The 15,268-nt window shown below is 38.7% G+C and overlaps 1 protein-coding gene across 1 annotated transcript; it reads right to left on the bottom strand.

Annotated features, from left to right (window-relative positions):
* Positions 1-11,742: 11,742 nt before the first annotated feature.
* LOC127449731 (protein phosphatase 1 regulatory subunit 29-like) lies at positions 11,743-14,904 on the bottom strand. The gene has a single exon (XM_051713247.1). The coding sequence runs from the start codon at positions 14,902-14,904 to the stop codon at positions 12,208-12,210; it is 2,697 nt and encodes an 898-aa protein (XP_051569207.1). The 3' UTR covers positions 11,743-12,207.
* Positions 14,905-15,268: the final 364 nt, after the last annotated feature.

Genomic DNA, 15,268 nt, shown 5'->3' with positions numbered 1-15,268 from the left:
GATGAAATGTAGAGATGCATGGTACACTAAATCAAGGCTTTGTAACATCGAGGAGGCTGCATGCATATACAATATATCACCGTAATCAATCACAGGCAGAAACTTGGCTTCCACAAGTTTTTTCTTGGCATTAAAAGTAAAGCAAGATTTATTTCTAAAATAAAAGCCAATCTTTACTTTGAGCTTCCTAACTAGATTAGCAATATGTACATTAAATAAAAGCTTGTCATCTATCCATATACCCAAATACTTGCACGAGCACACCATTTCAATGGATTTACCATCGGATGTCAGAATTCTAACATCATCAAGCAGATGTAAATGAGCTTTTGAGAAGACCATAAACTTTTCTGAGAATTCAAAACCAATTTTAAACTCTGCAGAGAAGTTTGTAATGACTGAAATGCAGTCTGAAGCTCTTACACTGCCTGTACAATGGAAGGAGCATATGTATAAATGACAGTGTCATCTGCATACAGGTGTAATTTTGCTTGAATGTTGTTACCCAATTCATTTATAAAAATGAAAATCAAGATAGGTCCCAAAATGGAACACTGGGGGACAACTTTAGTTATCTCAAGAAAAACAGATTTATGGCCCTCTGCATGGACATACTGACTTCGATCTACAAAATCATTTCTGAACCAGTTAACAGCCTTAGGACCAAGACCAGCATTCCTAAGTTTGTTCAGCAGCAATTCATGGTCCACTGAATCAAACGTCTTAGAAAGATCCACAAATAAGGCAGCGCAATGTTGTTTTTTGTCCATGGCACCAATAAGATCATTTGTCACAGCCATTGCAGCAGTAATGGTACTGTGACCAGTTCTAAAACCAGATTGAAAATCACTTAAAATATTATTATCAGATAAAAACTGCACATTTACCTGTGATTCAAAGAGCTTAGCCAGGACTGAAAGTTTGGAAATCGGATGGTAGTTGTTCAACTCTGAGGGGTCTCCACCTTTAAGTAAGGGGTGAACATAAGCAGCTTTCCACATTTTCAGTATCTAATTTGTCAAAAGACTCAAATTAAAAATATAAGTAATGGGCTCAGCAATAATATCTGCTGCACCTTTAAAAGATAAGGATCCAGATTGTCTGGACCTGCAGACATTTTGTGGTCAATGTCTTTCAGAGCTTTACAAACTTGAGCAACTGAAATGGGTTTAAAATAAAGCAAATCCCGATTTCCATCAATTTCCATGGTGATAGAACAAGGGACTGAGTTATTTGCATTTGTGCCATCAAATACAGATCCAGCATGGATAAAGTATTTGTTAAACTGATTGACAACAGCGGCCTTGTCCTTTATTTCCTCTGAACCAACCAAAACACGTTCAGGGAGGCTTGAAGCAACATGTGTACCTGACAAATTTTGAATTAGTTTCCAGAATTTTGAGGGGTTATTTAGGTTCTCTGTAACTGACTTAAGATAAAACTCTGATATGGAATTTCTGATCATTAAGGTACACTTGTTCTTAGGGTTCTAAACGTTGTCCAATCAGCAGAGGAGTTTGTAAATCTAGCTTGTGCCCATGATTTATTTCTTAAACAAATTAGTTCTGAAAGACTGTCAGAGAACCAGGGATTGTCCCTACCATTGATTCTAAACTTCTTAACTGGAACATGTTTATTAAAGATAGACAAAAAGATTGAATGAAAATATTCCCATGCCACTTTAACATCCGGAATCAGAGTAAATCTGCTAAAATCACTGTAGCACAAATCATGCAGAAAAGCCTGCTTTTAAAATATTTTTTTTAAATGAAGCGGGGTTTTACCTTGGGAAACTTTGTATTCCTAACACAAGCAATTGCACAGTGATTGCTAACGTCATTGCAAAATACGCCAATTGAAGTGTATTTATAAGATGTATTCGTTATAATTAAATCAAGCAAGGTAGATTTATTTTGTACTTTGAGATTTGGCCTTGTTGGTGCATTAATAAGTTGCACAAGGTTTAAGGAGTCACACATTTCTTTAAAACAATCTGAGGTCCATGAAAGCCAATCCCAATTTAAATCACCCATAAGGATGAATTCAGAGTCATTTAATTTATGTACAATATCTGAAATAGATTTAAGAGCATCCTTTGAGGCAGACGGGGGTCTATAACAGACAACCACAGTGATATGAGAATCCTTTGATACACCCACTTTCACGGCCAATACCTCAAACTGTTTATCTTTAGTGATTGACAGAGTTTCAGAGCTTAGAAGCTTGGATTTTACATACATGGCAACCCCGCCTCCCTTACCAACCCGAACAGTTCTATAGACATTGTAACCATTAATAAAAATGAATTAATCAGTTACCGATTTCTTAAGCCAAGGTTCGGATAAAACCATTATGTCAGCGTTTGTCATATTTGCCCAAATCTTAATCATATCCATTTTAGGAACAAGACATCTAACATTTCTAACAAGTCCTGTTCTACTTTTAAAATCTGAGGGAGTAGGTAAACATTGCATAGTGGTAGTAGGCCCAGGATTGGTTTATCAGAAGTGCCGTCGATAAAATAGTCATTTAACAGCATTAGATTCTGAAGATACAGGATCTTATTGACTTGCACTTGAGAATGGTAAATCTTCAATTGATGTCGTGGACTGATTGACTGGTGATATGACTCAATAACCTTTGTTGAAGAAATAGAGAATTGTCTGTAATGTAACATGGTGAATCTGTTATGCTCATTTAGTTTATTTAGTCCAGGGTTGAACTGAATAAGCATCAAAAATATTAAAAAGTACATGTCAGTTTATATGCCGTTTTGATAAGGACAGACCAGGTAGCAGTGTAGGAATCTTAAACTGATATCATAGCAAGGTCAACCAACTTATGTTGTCTGAATAAAACAACAATTGAATCTGAAACTTTTTTCATTACAAATTTATTGCAAATATAGAAGTAGATCTTTTGTACAGTATTTGTGGTGGAGAAAATTTAGGATATAATTATCAGCAAAAGAAATGTAAGTAAACCATTCAAAGAGGATTTGTTACTCACATCCAAGAAATTGTCCCTTTGAGATCCATTCCGTACATTAACAAAAGAAAGAGGCAACTAAATATACATGTTTTGAATAATAAATAGTTGATGAGGCTCTATAATTGCTAAAATTCTTTTAAAATTCTGTCAAATTTGAAAAATTCACCTACTCATGATGTCCAATATCAAACTATCATGTAGCTCATAGTTGGAACTGCTCTACATGTTGTCATGAAAAAGCTTTGGTTCCCACTTGCTAGTTTCTTCTCAATGCTCAAATCTTTCTTCTGGCTATTTGTTTTTCGCCTTTCCATGTCTTCTGGTTCAGCACCTTAAGGGATAGTTCACCCCAAAAAAATTCAGTTTATTATTTTTTTTTTCTCAAGAATTTCATTTTTAACATTACATTTTTGGCTGAACTATTCCTTTAATAACAAGAATAGGCATTAGACTCTTCTCAAACTCCACAAAATGTTTTAGTTTTGACTCTTACAAACAAATACCAAGAGTCTTTATGTGACACATCCTCTTTCAAATCTGTTTAGTGCTCTCTGTTCTGAGAACAGCATCACTAGAAACCGAAAAGCCACTGGCAAGTATTCAAAGATGATTAGCTTGGTGTTGTGGTTTTGGCACTACACATGCCTTTGTGGCCTCTCGGCCTTGAATAATCAATGCTGTTCACTTCATTCAGTTGGGGAAAATAGAGAATGACATCCTCCACAGGCTCCAGAGATCCTCCCGAATCAAACTCCTCACTTTAACTGCCAGTAGACTATTCCCCCATTGGCCGTGTTCTCAGAAATACTGAAACATTCCATTGCTGATGTTTGCCTTTGCATTGATCCCACGAGCAGCCGTGCAAGGGAAGAAAAAATTCTCCAGTAGAGGCAAGGGCTACCATGGGACACCTGCAAGGTTAAAGTAGTGGATGTGCTGTAAACACTCATTTATTGATCTGGAGTCAGTCGGGGGGTAGTGGTACTGAGCTGGATGCAGTGGATGAACTGATGTATGATCTCATTTTGCCTTTGCATTGTATTTTCATGAAACCTCTAAGGTATATCCAAAAAAGAAAAAGGACTATTTTGGCACTAAACAACACAGACCATTATGACTCAATAAATGTTTTCCTATATCGATGTACTAAAAGGGGTAAACAAGAATTAGACTGCTAATTTGTCTAGTTACCTGACATTTGGCAATTGTAGTTCAGAATACAAAGCTTTTCCATGGCATTGTTTAAGCAACTTTTTTCAAGGTTTGATACTTTAGTGAAGATTTCAATGACAGAATATTAGAGTTTGACTTGATACAATAGAAGAAGTTCAGCATTACACATCCTTGATGTGTAAAATAAACCTCGGCATAAACCATGATGGTAAGTTCTGACAACTTTGTTTGCAACAAATACCCACTCAATATACACAACAATATAATTCTTCTCTTGAAAAATACAGGAAATCATGCAAACATAACACTTTGTTTCTTCCACTTTTCATGGTCTCAGATTTCTGATTTTTCTGACAACTTAGATCATTGCATTAACCCAGTCCATAGCTATACAAATAGATATTACTCAGCTCAAGAGCATACAGACAGACCCAGCAACTGCTTGGCAGTGTCATGTGAGGGTAGCCTATTAGTTTTGAAGATTACCAAAACAAAATGAAAAACAAAAAGGCCCTAGTCACCCTTTTTTATACATATTTCACCCGCAGGTTCAGCTAAACACATTATTGAAGTGTTGAAATTCACTGTAAAAAGAATAAAATGAACTAAGGTATATTCAAACACCCTGAATAAAACACCACCTCCACAAACTCCTACTCCGTGATTTCTACCAGCTTTACAATGTGCCAAAGCTAGGCTTTCGAAGCCACAGAATAACTGTATCCTCAGCCATAATTTATTCACAAAAACACATAACACATGCATATGTTTCCACAGAAAAAAAGAAAATATTTTTTCCTAATATAATATTGTTTCTGACGCTAGTGTTTTCATTGTGATGATAACAATAGTAATGTCTGATGACTGACCTGTGTCTGTCTCTATATTCTATAAGTTTTAAAGGTGCACTAAGTAATTTTTTCCACTTTAAAAAAAGTTTTACCCCTAAACACAATAATAATGATTTGATAAATATGAAATGATGTACACTCACATGAGATGAAAAGTCAGGGGTCTAGAAAAAGCTGTTATTTTTTTCTTTCTAAATAATGGTGGTCCTCCCTAATAGTGGTTGTCAGGTTGAGATCACGACCAGCCGAACACACTCACTTTATCAGATAATTTTGGTTGCAGAATAAATGAATAATGGCTGGCAAATACATAAGCAAACAATGTATATTTTTGCAACGTTATGGGTAACCGAAAACTTTGATGCATAGGTTTCAGTATAAACTCCAACACTAAGGTACAACGGGGCTAAAGGCTCTGCGGGGTAAAAGGCTTCATTGATTTTATTTTCTCCCAACACACTAAATAGCAACAAAAACTACTACAGCACTTTCCTAAACACCTGATTGTCACTATACACTGGCAAATTTTCCTGATCCATGAGATCTTTGCATGTGGTGTCTAAAGGTTGATTTTGAGGCAATTTGATCTCATTTTTATTTTATTTAAAAATGTTGCAAATTTATGTAGCTAATGAAAATTCCTGATATTACTACATTTCTTTTTAGCTTATTTATCATTTTAAGTTTTATTTAAGGTTATTAAATAACTGGCCAATAAGTGAAGGATAGCATTTGGGGTAAAAAGCCCGCCTGTTTCAGTGGCTAAAGACCCCTATTAAACACATTGTTTTTCTTAAGTAGGGCGAATAGATGGTCTCACATTGACTCATCCAATCATAATAGAGATTATTTTGTTTATAGAATACTAGAGATGTAATACAATGTCAAATGTGTTTGAAGTTAACAGGAAATGGTTGACGTTTTCTGAAGTAGTTATTTTGAGTAAGCATCATCTTAATTTGTTACTCAGAAAAACATCTAGCTGTCTCAAAATTATTTGCATAAGCTGACAAATTGTGCCCTAAACTACTGCCCCGGTATCTTTCCGATATCACTTTAAACCCCCTAGGGGCCTTTTACCCCAAGTGAGGGAGCCTTTTAGTCCAGGTGTGGGGTAAAAGACTCCCTCACCACATTTTTTTAAAACTGAATTTTAAACGAAACAAACTTCCGTTATTATTTATTTTCACACAAATTATGTTGCTCCATCAATTTTCAAATAAAAATAGATAATTTTTTTTTGACCTTGATACATTTTGCGACCAGAATAAAGCAAAATATCCTTAAGGGGTGCCTTTAGCCCTGTTGTACCCTTCTGTCGTATCAGCCGGCGAAACAAACAAAAAATTACTAAGTGAACCTTTATGGTTTCATTAAACAGCTACATTAACAGAACATGCACATGGTGAGAACACAGAAAATAAATGCCTCCCCATTCCCCAAACATTACATTCACACCATATGTTAATCCGCTATCTAAATATGGTAGTGAAGCTTCAGTTAATTTGTCACGACCTGTAACAGAGAGTGACACATGTGCAGAGGAAATGAGTGGAAAATCACAGGGACATCAACCTGATCTAGTTTAAAGTTAATTGAGAAACGAGTGACGGAGGGGGATGAAACAGTACTCAGAATTAACTGCCGTGTCTCCCTAGTGTAAAACGCTGGGAAAATCCTTTTTATCTCATTTGATTTCCTTATTCCTGTGTGTCCATTAAACGTTTCCCACGATTGCAGAGAGTGTGCTATGCTGGTAAATTACTGTCACGTAACCATTTATTGATTAGATTATGGCCTCAAAAGCAAGTGAAATTATCCAGTCATTATATCATTTAGACCCCTTTGCATATTAGCCTTCCATACTTTCAAAACATTTAACAAGATTGTGCGCATCCTTTATCCATTCAAGTCCACAGTCATTATCAGTTTGACACAGCTTGCTTAGTCTCCATTCTTCTCACTCTCTCCTCTCAAAGTACTCCCACACACTTGTTTTACCATCTCCAGTCCTGATTTACTGTCTCCTTCTGATCCTGAGTGTTTAATGTGTTTTTCATCATACCGTCTTACTTTGATGAGTGTTTCAGCTCATTCAGTGTTATCCCCTCTCCTCCACTTCGTCAGTCTCTTCATTCATCTAAATGACACACATGCTCTGTCTAATTAAAGATTTATGCATTAATTAGGTTATCAATGCCTCTGTGCTGAGTGTTGAAGAAACACAGCAATCTGCCCTTTTATTGTGTCCTCAAGTTCAAAACAATTCCATTTATACATCCTCCAGCCTGCCTCTCGCAATCCTGCTGCACTTTCCTCCATACAGAAAGATCGTCGGATTTCTGAGAACAACATTTGAGGGAAAAGAACAAACAAGTGGAAAACATCACAGGGAAAACATGGCTGTTTGGCATTGCAGTGCTCTTCTGAGCAAAGAGGGAGAAAACGACTTAAAAGCTTCATAAAGGAGGCACAATTATCCTAGCTCCAGAGACGCTCAGAATTATTTCCTTTAGGCTTCTTTTGAGCTTGAACAAAGACACGCAAGGCAAACAAGGGGCCCCCTCAAAGAAACATCAAAACTTGTTGCATGTATTCATTTGCCCAACCTGACATATGCATGTGGTGGTAAAAAGGGACATTAATAAGCTTGACAAACAAAATTTGGTTCTGAGTAATTAATAAGTCTAGTTAAATATGGATTTTGTTCTCGTAAGAAGACATTGCTTTTAAATATGTTACGTTCATTACAAAATGTGAACTAAAATATAAATAAGTGAAGCTTTTGGCCTCAAACAACCTCCATCTCAAAAGAAATAATGAATAAGGGATTTATAATATGAAAGTACTCCTCACATTTGGATTCTAGTTAATTACCTCAGAAGTTTTCACCTTTGTTACTTTCTTGTAATTCAAAGGCCATAAAAAGAGGGCGAACTGGAATGAAAATCTTGTTTCAAAGCATTAAATCATATCTTCTTTTCTCTCCAAGCCAATCTCTTTCTAAAGTGTCTAATACTAAGAGGACGCTAAAGAGCTTAGAGTAAAAACTGCTGTGGAAGAGTAATCCACTTTACACTCTGTGTAATATTGCTGAAAGCTGACAATGATTAATGTCAAAGTATTTTCTACTCTTAGTACAACCATCCTTAACCCAACTACAGTAAGACGGCTGCCAAAGAATAATTAGCTTGTATAAAAAAGGCAATTAAAGCTTGTGGTGTTACACATCATAAATCTGGAATTTTCATTGGACATGTTCCTATGTCATGTGATTTTCATATTGTCAGGTCAAAGCAAGTGGAATGTAAATGTAAACCTTACACAGCCCACCAGCTCTCCATATACCTTGACATGAGCCAGTATCATTTGTCAACATCTCAGACTGGGCCAACATTAAAGTTCTTCATGATCTGGCTGTTGATGCCACATAAATAATAGTCTAATGTCTAAATAAATTATTGATGCCAAATAAATAATTTGATAACTTGAAATTATTCTTACAGGATTCAGAGTGAGAGACAGGGACACATGCATTCTTCAACTCCCATAACAACAGCAGCATTCTGAGAGGCAAAACTCTGACCCCAACCATCCATTGCGATCAATTTAGTATGGGTAGAAAGAGGCATTACCATAACAACTTTTTGTTTGTTGTGTAGTAGAGTAATAATCAAACATGAGCTGAGCAATTTTCAATGATTTGTCAAGCCAAGATTGATAGGCCATACTGTATGTACAAACACACTTCCAAAAAAGTAAATAATAAAAAAAGAATAAATGGATTATAAACAAATAAACCCAGCAGATGATTGCAGTACAGAGAGTGAGATAATATAACATCTGATAATATAAAAATGTGAATTGACAGAGAAGACCATCTCAAAATAATAGATTAGCTTGTTTGGCCTGAACGAATGGGAAAAAATTGAGGGAATGTTGAATGAGATTGCCCTTGAGCGGGAAAACACCAAGAAGAGCCACAGTCTTACTCCTCCAGTAAATAACAATAAAAAAAGCAGTAACTATACATTTTCTAAAATAATATATAACAGAAAAATCCCTACCGATGCCATGCCAATTGCTTCATTCATTTTCACTGTTTTTTGTTTGGTTTTGTTTTTCAAACAACCTTGAATTAATATAAAAAATGGCTGACAAGCATTTGTACAGTAGTGCGAATGCATTTTTTCTTTTTTCTTTTTACACTTCTTGTTAATTCTCTTTGTCAATGAAGGGAGACACAATAATAATTATAATAAAAAAATGTTTTTACTCTTATAAAAATGAACAGTCATTCTTGATTGAGTGTTCATGTTTAGTTTCTTAAGACCAATCCAAGTGGTTTGAAAATCAAGTTCACAAAGTATGGAATTTGTCACAGTAAGCCTCCGGTAGCAGTCCTTCATGGGTCCATTTCAGTTGCCCGAGAATGGTTTGTCCAGATAGGGTCCATTCTCTCGAAAGTGTCTGTGAGTAATGTCCTCTTTAATTATACACAGTGCACTATAAATCCACACTGTATATGCTGTGCTGCTGCCGTTCCTCCATATGTGAACCATCAAGGTTCCTGTAAACAAGCATTCAACCTTTTCATTTTGTCACTTTGATCCCCGTCTGAAACATCCAGACTACTGTATATCACATACTTTGGACTGAAAGTTTCAAAAGCCCCAGAAAGAGAGAGCAAACCAAAGAGACATGGTGCCTGAGTGTATGTCTAATGTAGGCCGGTGTCTATGTATTTACACTGAAAGACCTTACTGAATCAAGAGATATGGTGAGACAGATGGAATATGAACACATTTTTCCAATAAATAATTTAAAAATAAACCTTACTGAATTAAGGTATGGATTACAAAAAATGAACAAAACAGCACAAGAATTAAGAAATTATTAGACATGGGAAAAAGGAAGGCTCTTTATGGTAAAGAGCAAACAGACACCTACAAACAGACAATGGGGCCCTTTTACTGAAGGCACAAAAACATCTGATGCCAAATACAGAGGTCCTCTACTTTGCCTCCTAATGATAACCACCATGTGAGCTCTTTGCATTCTCATTTTTTTATATAATTTCCCTCATGATTTTCAAATGGGAAATCTCTTCTAAAAATATGTTTTCCCAAGAGTGATACCGAACTATAGTGCTCATGATAAAGAGCAGAAAATACTGTATGCTCTCACGTTAAGTCATGTATTAGGAAGGGGATTTTAGAATCCTGTTGGATGTCCCAACTGTCATTTCCTACTTATGAGAGTGCATTGTAAACGCATGTATGACTAATCAAATGATTTGGTTTATTGGTTCATGAAACTGTATGTTTGATGTGGTTGCTGAGAGAGTGATCACTTTGAATCAAATTGGAGGTCTTGAGTCCCTACCCTGCACACTAAAGGATATACTGAAGTCTTGGTTAATTGCTAATTAATTTGTCTATAATCTAACTGGACATAAATAAAATAATGGTTGATAAAGGTGTTGGAGTTCATTTATTTGTCAATTTTACAATAAATGAAAAGTCCTATGAGATCTATATTTGAGCTGAAGTGCTGGAGATGAGCTTTATTAAAGCAACAGGGACATAAACTTTGAAACCTAAGGTTTTTAAATGTTAACAAGAACATTAAATATGTACCACGAAAATTACTCTCACTCCTCGTGTTTCTTACTGTCAGAAGCATGGATAATAATTCCACAAAAACAAAAGATATATAAACAAGAACTTGGAGAAACATGCAATATACAGTATAGTGTCACAACAATGTCTAGGTCAGTTTGCCTGTTGGATGTCCCAGCTGTCAGCAACAGACTTACAATAGCCAATTAATGAACTAAACAAACTGACCCTGGGGCAGCAGAGGAACAGAATACGTAAACCTCTGCTGCCAACAGCCACTGTGTGCCCATGCTGTGATACAGTTGACAAGGCAACCTCTCATGAGGAAATGCTATTAATTATTCATCAAAGATGAGAACTATATGCACATAACCAAGCCTGTTTAATCTCAAACACAGATCTATATATTTTCACTGACCTGGGTGAGTATACAGTATTTTCTCTAGCACCCCTTGCACTATTTGTGTCATGCTGCTCAGCACTGCAGGCGGCTGCCAAACACGCCTGACTATTCCAAAGCTCCCCCAGGAGATTCTTCTGTTTTAATTTTATTTACTTTTTTATCTTTTCCTTCCCTCTATTCTTTTATTTTTAACATGAAGGGTGCTATTGAAATGTAAATATGGTCGCCCTGCACACAGTCTCTGGAATATGGTAGGGGGGGATTGCTTTTGACAGGTTCGTGAAAAATCAGCACATCATTTTACCCTCCTAAAACACATAGAAACACACACACACACACACACACACACACACACACACACACACACACACACATTGGTGCGGCCATCTTTATGAGGACTCTTCATAGACATAATGATTTTTATACTGTACGAACTATAGATTCTATCCTCTAACCCTAACCCTACCCCTAAACCTAATCCTCACAAAACACTTTCTGCATTTTTACATTTTCAAAAAAACATCGTTTAGTATGTTTTTTTTAAGCATTTTGAATTATGGGGACACTAGAAATGTCCTCAAAAACCACATTTATAGCATAATACCCTTGTAATTACCAGTTTGTAACCTAAAAAAATGTTCTTGTAAACCACCCAAACCCCCCCCCCCCCCCCCCCAACACACACACATTCTCGTCTAACAAATAAATGTGCTGCCCTGTGATTTGAGTGGGAGTAGAAACAAAGATTCTCTCTTGGGCTGAATGATAACTGAGGTTATTAAGGTCTCACCATTGATATGAATGATGAATACACAGATGAATACTGAGTAAAACAATTATTTCAATTATTGACAAATGATATGACCACCGGAACCTTACCACTGAATATTTTAATACACTGAATTGTCAGTGCTCCAATCTAAAGTTATACCTCTGTGAATGCTATTTTATGTATGTAGTATATTATCAGTCTCTCTTTCTCCCTTTCTGGCTCATTGATGACTCTTGCTGTACAAAATCAGTTTAAAACAACTTGTACACAAACCCTGACAAATGTAACTCTATTTTGCACACTGCAGCCATAACCTGACGTCCCCACTACAGTTGCTCTTCCGGTTTACCAGGCAGTGAAGGAGACCTGTGCTTTGTATTCACGCAGTTCCTTATATTACAGCTTTTCCTGTGCTGAAACACCCTTCCAGTAGTCGAGGATGTCATGCAAGTCCTCCCCCTTGGCAAACTGGACTTTTTTGCGCAGGGCATTGCCGGCCGTTACATAACAGGACTCCTCGCGTGGGCCCTTTCTGTGGGGGCGGAAGCGCTCCCAGATGCGCAAGGTGCTCTCGGAGGAGTACTCTGGACTAGAGGAGTAGCCAGAGTAATTGTGGTGTCGAGGAGAGAGTTGAGAGTAGGAGGTAGCGTCTCTCTTGGTGCGTGACAGAGGCTTGAGGAAAGAGACCCTTTGGGCTGGGGAGTCATGGGAGCCCTCATAGTAAAGGGCTGGGACAGAGTGACGATGCTCTGCACAGTGGAAGTCTGGGTGCACCTCCAGGTGTTGCTGAAGGACCATGCCATCTACAGTGCCACCATCAATGCTACATCCACCACCTCCACCACTACCCACCAAAGGGAGCCTCTCCAGGGGCTCGCCAAACCCCACTGGGCTACCCTTCTCTGGATACTGACAGGGTTCAGGGCTGTGGGGTTCTGGAACATCCAGGCTGTAAACACGACCTCCTCTCCCGCTGGACGGGCGGCAATGCCTCTTGGAAGAGGAGACGATTACAGCTGCATCTGCACTCATGTGTCTTTGAATAGGCCTCACTGTGGAGGCTGGTGGAGGAGGGCGGTATGGTGGTGACACAAAGCCGCCCCCTGTGATCCCAGGTCTTTCGGACAGTGGGGCTGTAAAGGGAAGCGGGGGAGGAGGGGGGATTTTTGGGGAAGGTACGACTTGGCACGTATCACTGACACTAGTGGAGATGGGAATCAGCCCTCGAGTCAGGGAAGAGGTGGAAGTAGGTGGGGGTGAGGTGGGACCACTGGCCGTGGTGGAAGTGGTCGATGCTGTTACAGAGTCGAGCTTGAGGGCGTCAATGCAGTTGTTGATTATCTGGTTTACCTTGTCAACTTCCATTGCTATTGTTGAAATCTCTGATGCTGACCCTCTTCCATCATCATCAGAATCATCACCCAGATCACTTCCATCATCTCCCCTGAGGTCTTCATCCCGCAAACCATGCACCAGTGCACCATCTCTCCCTCTCTCATCTCCTACTGCAGAGGTCCTAATATCCATGTAATTGCCTTTAGTGGCCATGGCCTCAGAGAAGGCAGTAGCCATCTTCTCTACTTGAGGAATGGAGGACAGGCGAGAGGAGGTTGTGTTGGCAGAACCATGTCCAAGCATGGCAGAGCTGGAGGAGGAGGACATGGGTAGTTTGCCATGGTGATGCTGATGGTGGCTTTGCTCATGGAGCTTCTGGACAGCTGTGGGGTCATTTGTGACGGCCGCTGCCACCTCTGGTCCATAACGCATTTCCAGAATGGTTTTCTTCACACAGATTGTTTTCTTTTTCTCTTCTTGCCTGCGACGTCTTCGCAAGCAGTAGTAGATGAAGCCAAGAACAATTAGCATTCCAAAGAGGCAGCCGACAATGGTCATGATGTAATGGGTGGTTGTGGAAGGCGGGGGCATCATGTCATCTGGGTTAGGAGCTCGGGTAGAAAAGTATAAACAAGTGTGATTGTAACGCTGGGAGTTGCGTATAGACGCAACACAGAAGGTGTAGTTTGTGTTTGGTTTGAGTTTATTGAGTGTAATCATTTCCTTTTTATTCTTCAAGTTCATAACATCTGACACAAAGCTCTGATTGTACTGCACCAGGATATACATTTTGCTGAATGGTTTTGGAATCTGGATAAGAAGAGATGCAGAGGAAAGAGAAACATGTTGCAGTTTGATGCTGGGGCTAAAGGTATTGTCAGAAGAGGAGGAAGTTGTGGGCTGATGGTATGGCCCTATATGGTCAAACATATCAGGTCCCATGCCTGAGGCATCAGGATCAGGTGGCAGAGAAGTCATCCCAGGAATCAGCACCCCATCCCGGCACACAGAGGAAAGGATGTAGCGAGCGCTATGTCCATGTCCTGTAACAGGACTCAGCAATGGGTAGCCAAACAGTTCACGTGGGGTCTCACACTGAAGTCGATCATAGGTGTGTGTGACATTGTTGAAGGCCTCTAACCAGGTGAGGAAGCTGTAGAGCTCACAGCCACAGTGGAAAGGGTTTCCTGCAAGCTCACATCCCATTAGCCTACCCAGCACAGTGAAAGTGGATGGGTCTAGATGGGCAAGCTTGTTGGACGACAGGTCCAGGTTGCTAAGACTAGGGCACTCCCAGAATGCATTAGTGGCAATGACCTCTATGAGGTTGTGCTGCAAGAAAAGACACTGCATACGGCCCAGACCTCGCAACATGCCTTCAGTCATGTTGGTTAACTTGTTATATCCAAGTTGTAGCACCTGTAGATTCGCTTGGCTTGCAAAAGCACCATCTTCAATGTATGAGATCTCATTCTTGGTGAGGTTTAGGTCGGTCAGGTTTGTGAAGCGACTTAAGGAGGTGAAGAAAATAGCTTTGATTTTGTTCTCATTGAGCCGCAAGTCATGTACTGTGTTGTTGATGTGCTGTGGGATTGTCTCATATGGTGGCTGGTTTTGGCTGCAGATGGCCAACCACACATAACCCTTATCCCCCTCGATGAGCCAGCAGTCACCTCTGACCAATGCTGGGGGGAATAAGAGCAGGAATAAGGAAAGAAAGAGGAGGGTGATACAGGAAGGAGTGAGGTGAGTCAACATACTCTTCATGATTGGAGAGGAGAGAAAGGGGTTGTTTTAAAACAAGGCTGGATTCTAATGAGTTCTTTAGTGAAAGTACAAAAAATATATTGCACACATGCAAAAATCTCCTTTTGGGCTGTCAAATCTGTAGGGTTGTCATGATTTTTAAGAAAGTCCCCATATTTACTCATATCCAGAGTAGCTGTGTTAATCCTTGATACATTTTTGACACTGAGGCTGACTTGAAGGACAGCTGCCAGAGTCCTCTCTGTTGTATCTGCAGAAAGAAAGAGAATACTTATAAGATACATCAGAGAAAATTAAAGTTTTATCAGATTAAATTAAATTTTCATAATCTTTGGATTGAATATCAAATTTCACA

This window comes from Myxocyprinus asiaticus, chromosome 13 (genome assembly GCF_019703515.2).
Source record: "Myxocyprinus asiaticus isolate MX2 ecotype Aquarium Trade chromosome 13, UBuf_Myxa_2, whole genome shotgun sequence".
In the NCBI taxonomy this organism is placed as follows: Eukaryota; Metazoa; Chordata; class Actinopteri; order Cypriniformes; family Catostomidae; genus Myxocyprinus; species Myxocyprinus asiaticus.
The sequence above is the reverse complement of the archived record's forward strand: the minus strand, read 5'-3'. Positions and strand labels throughout refer to the sequence as shown.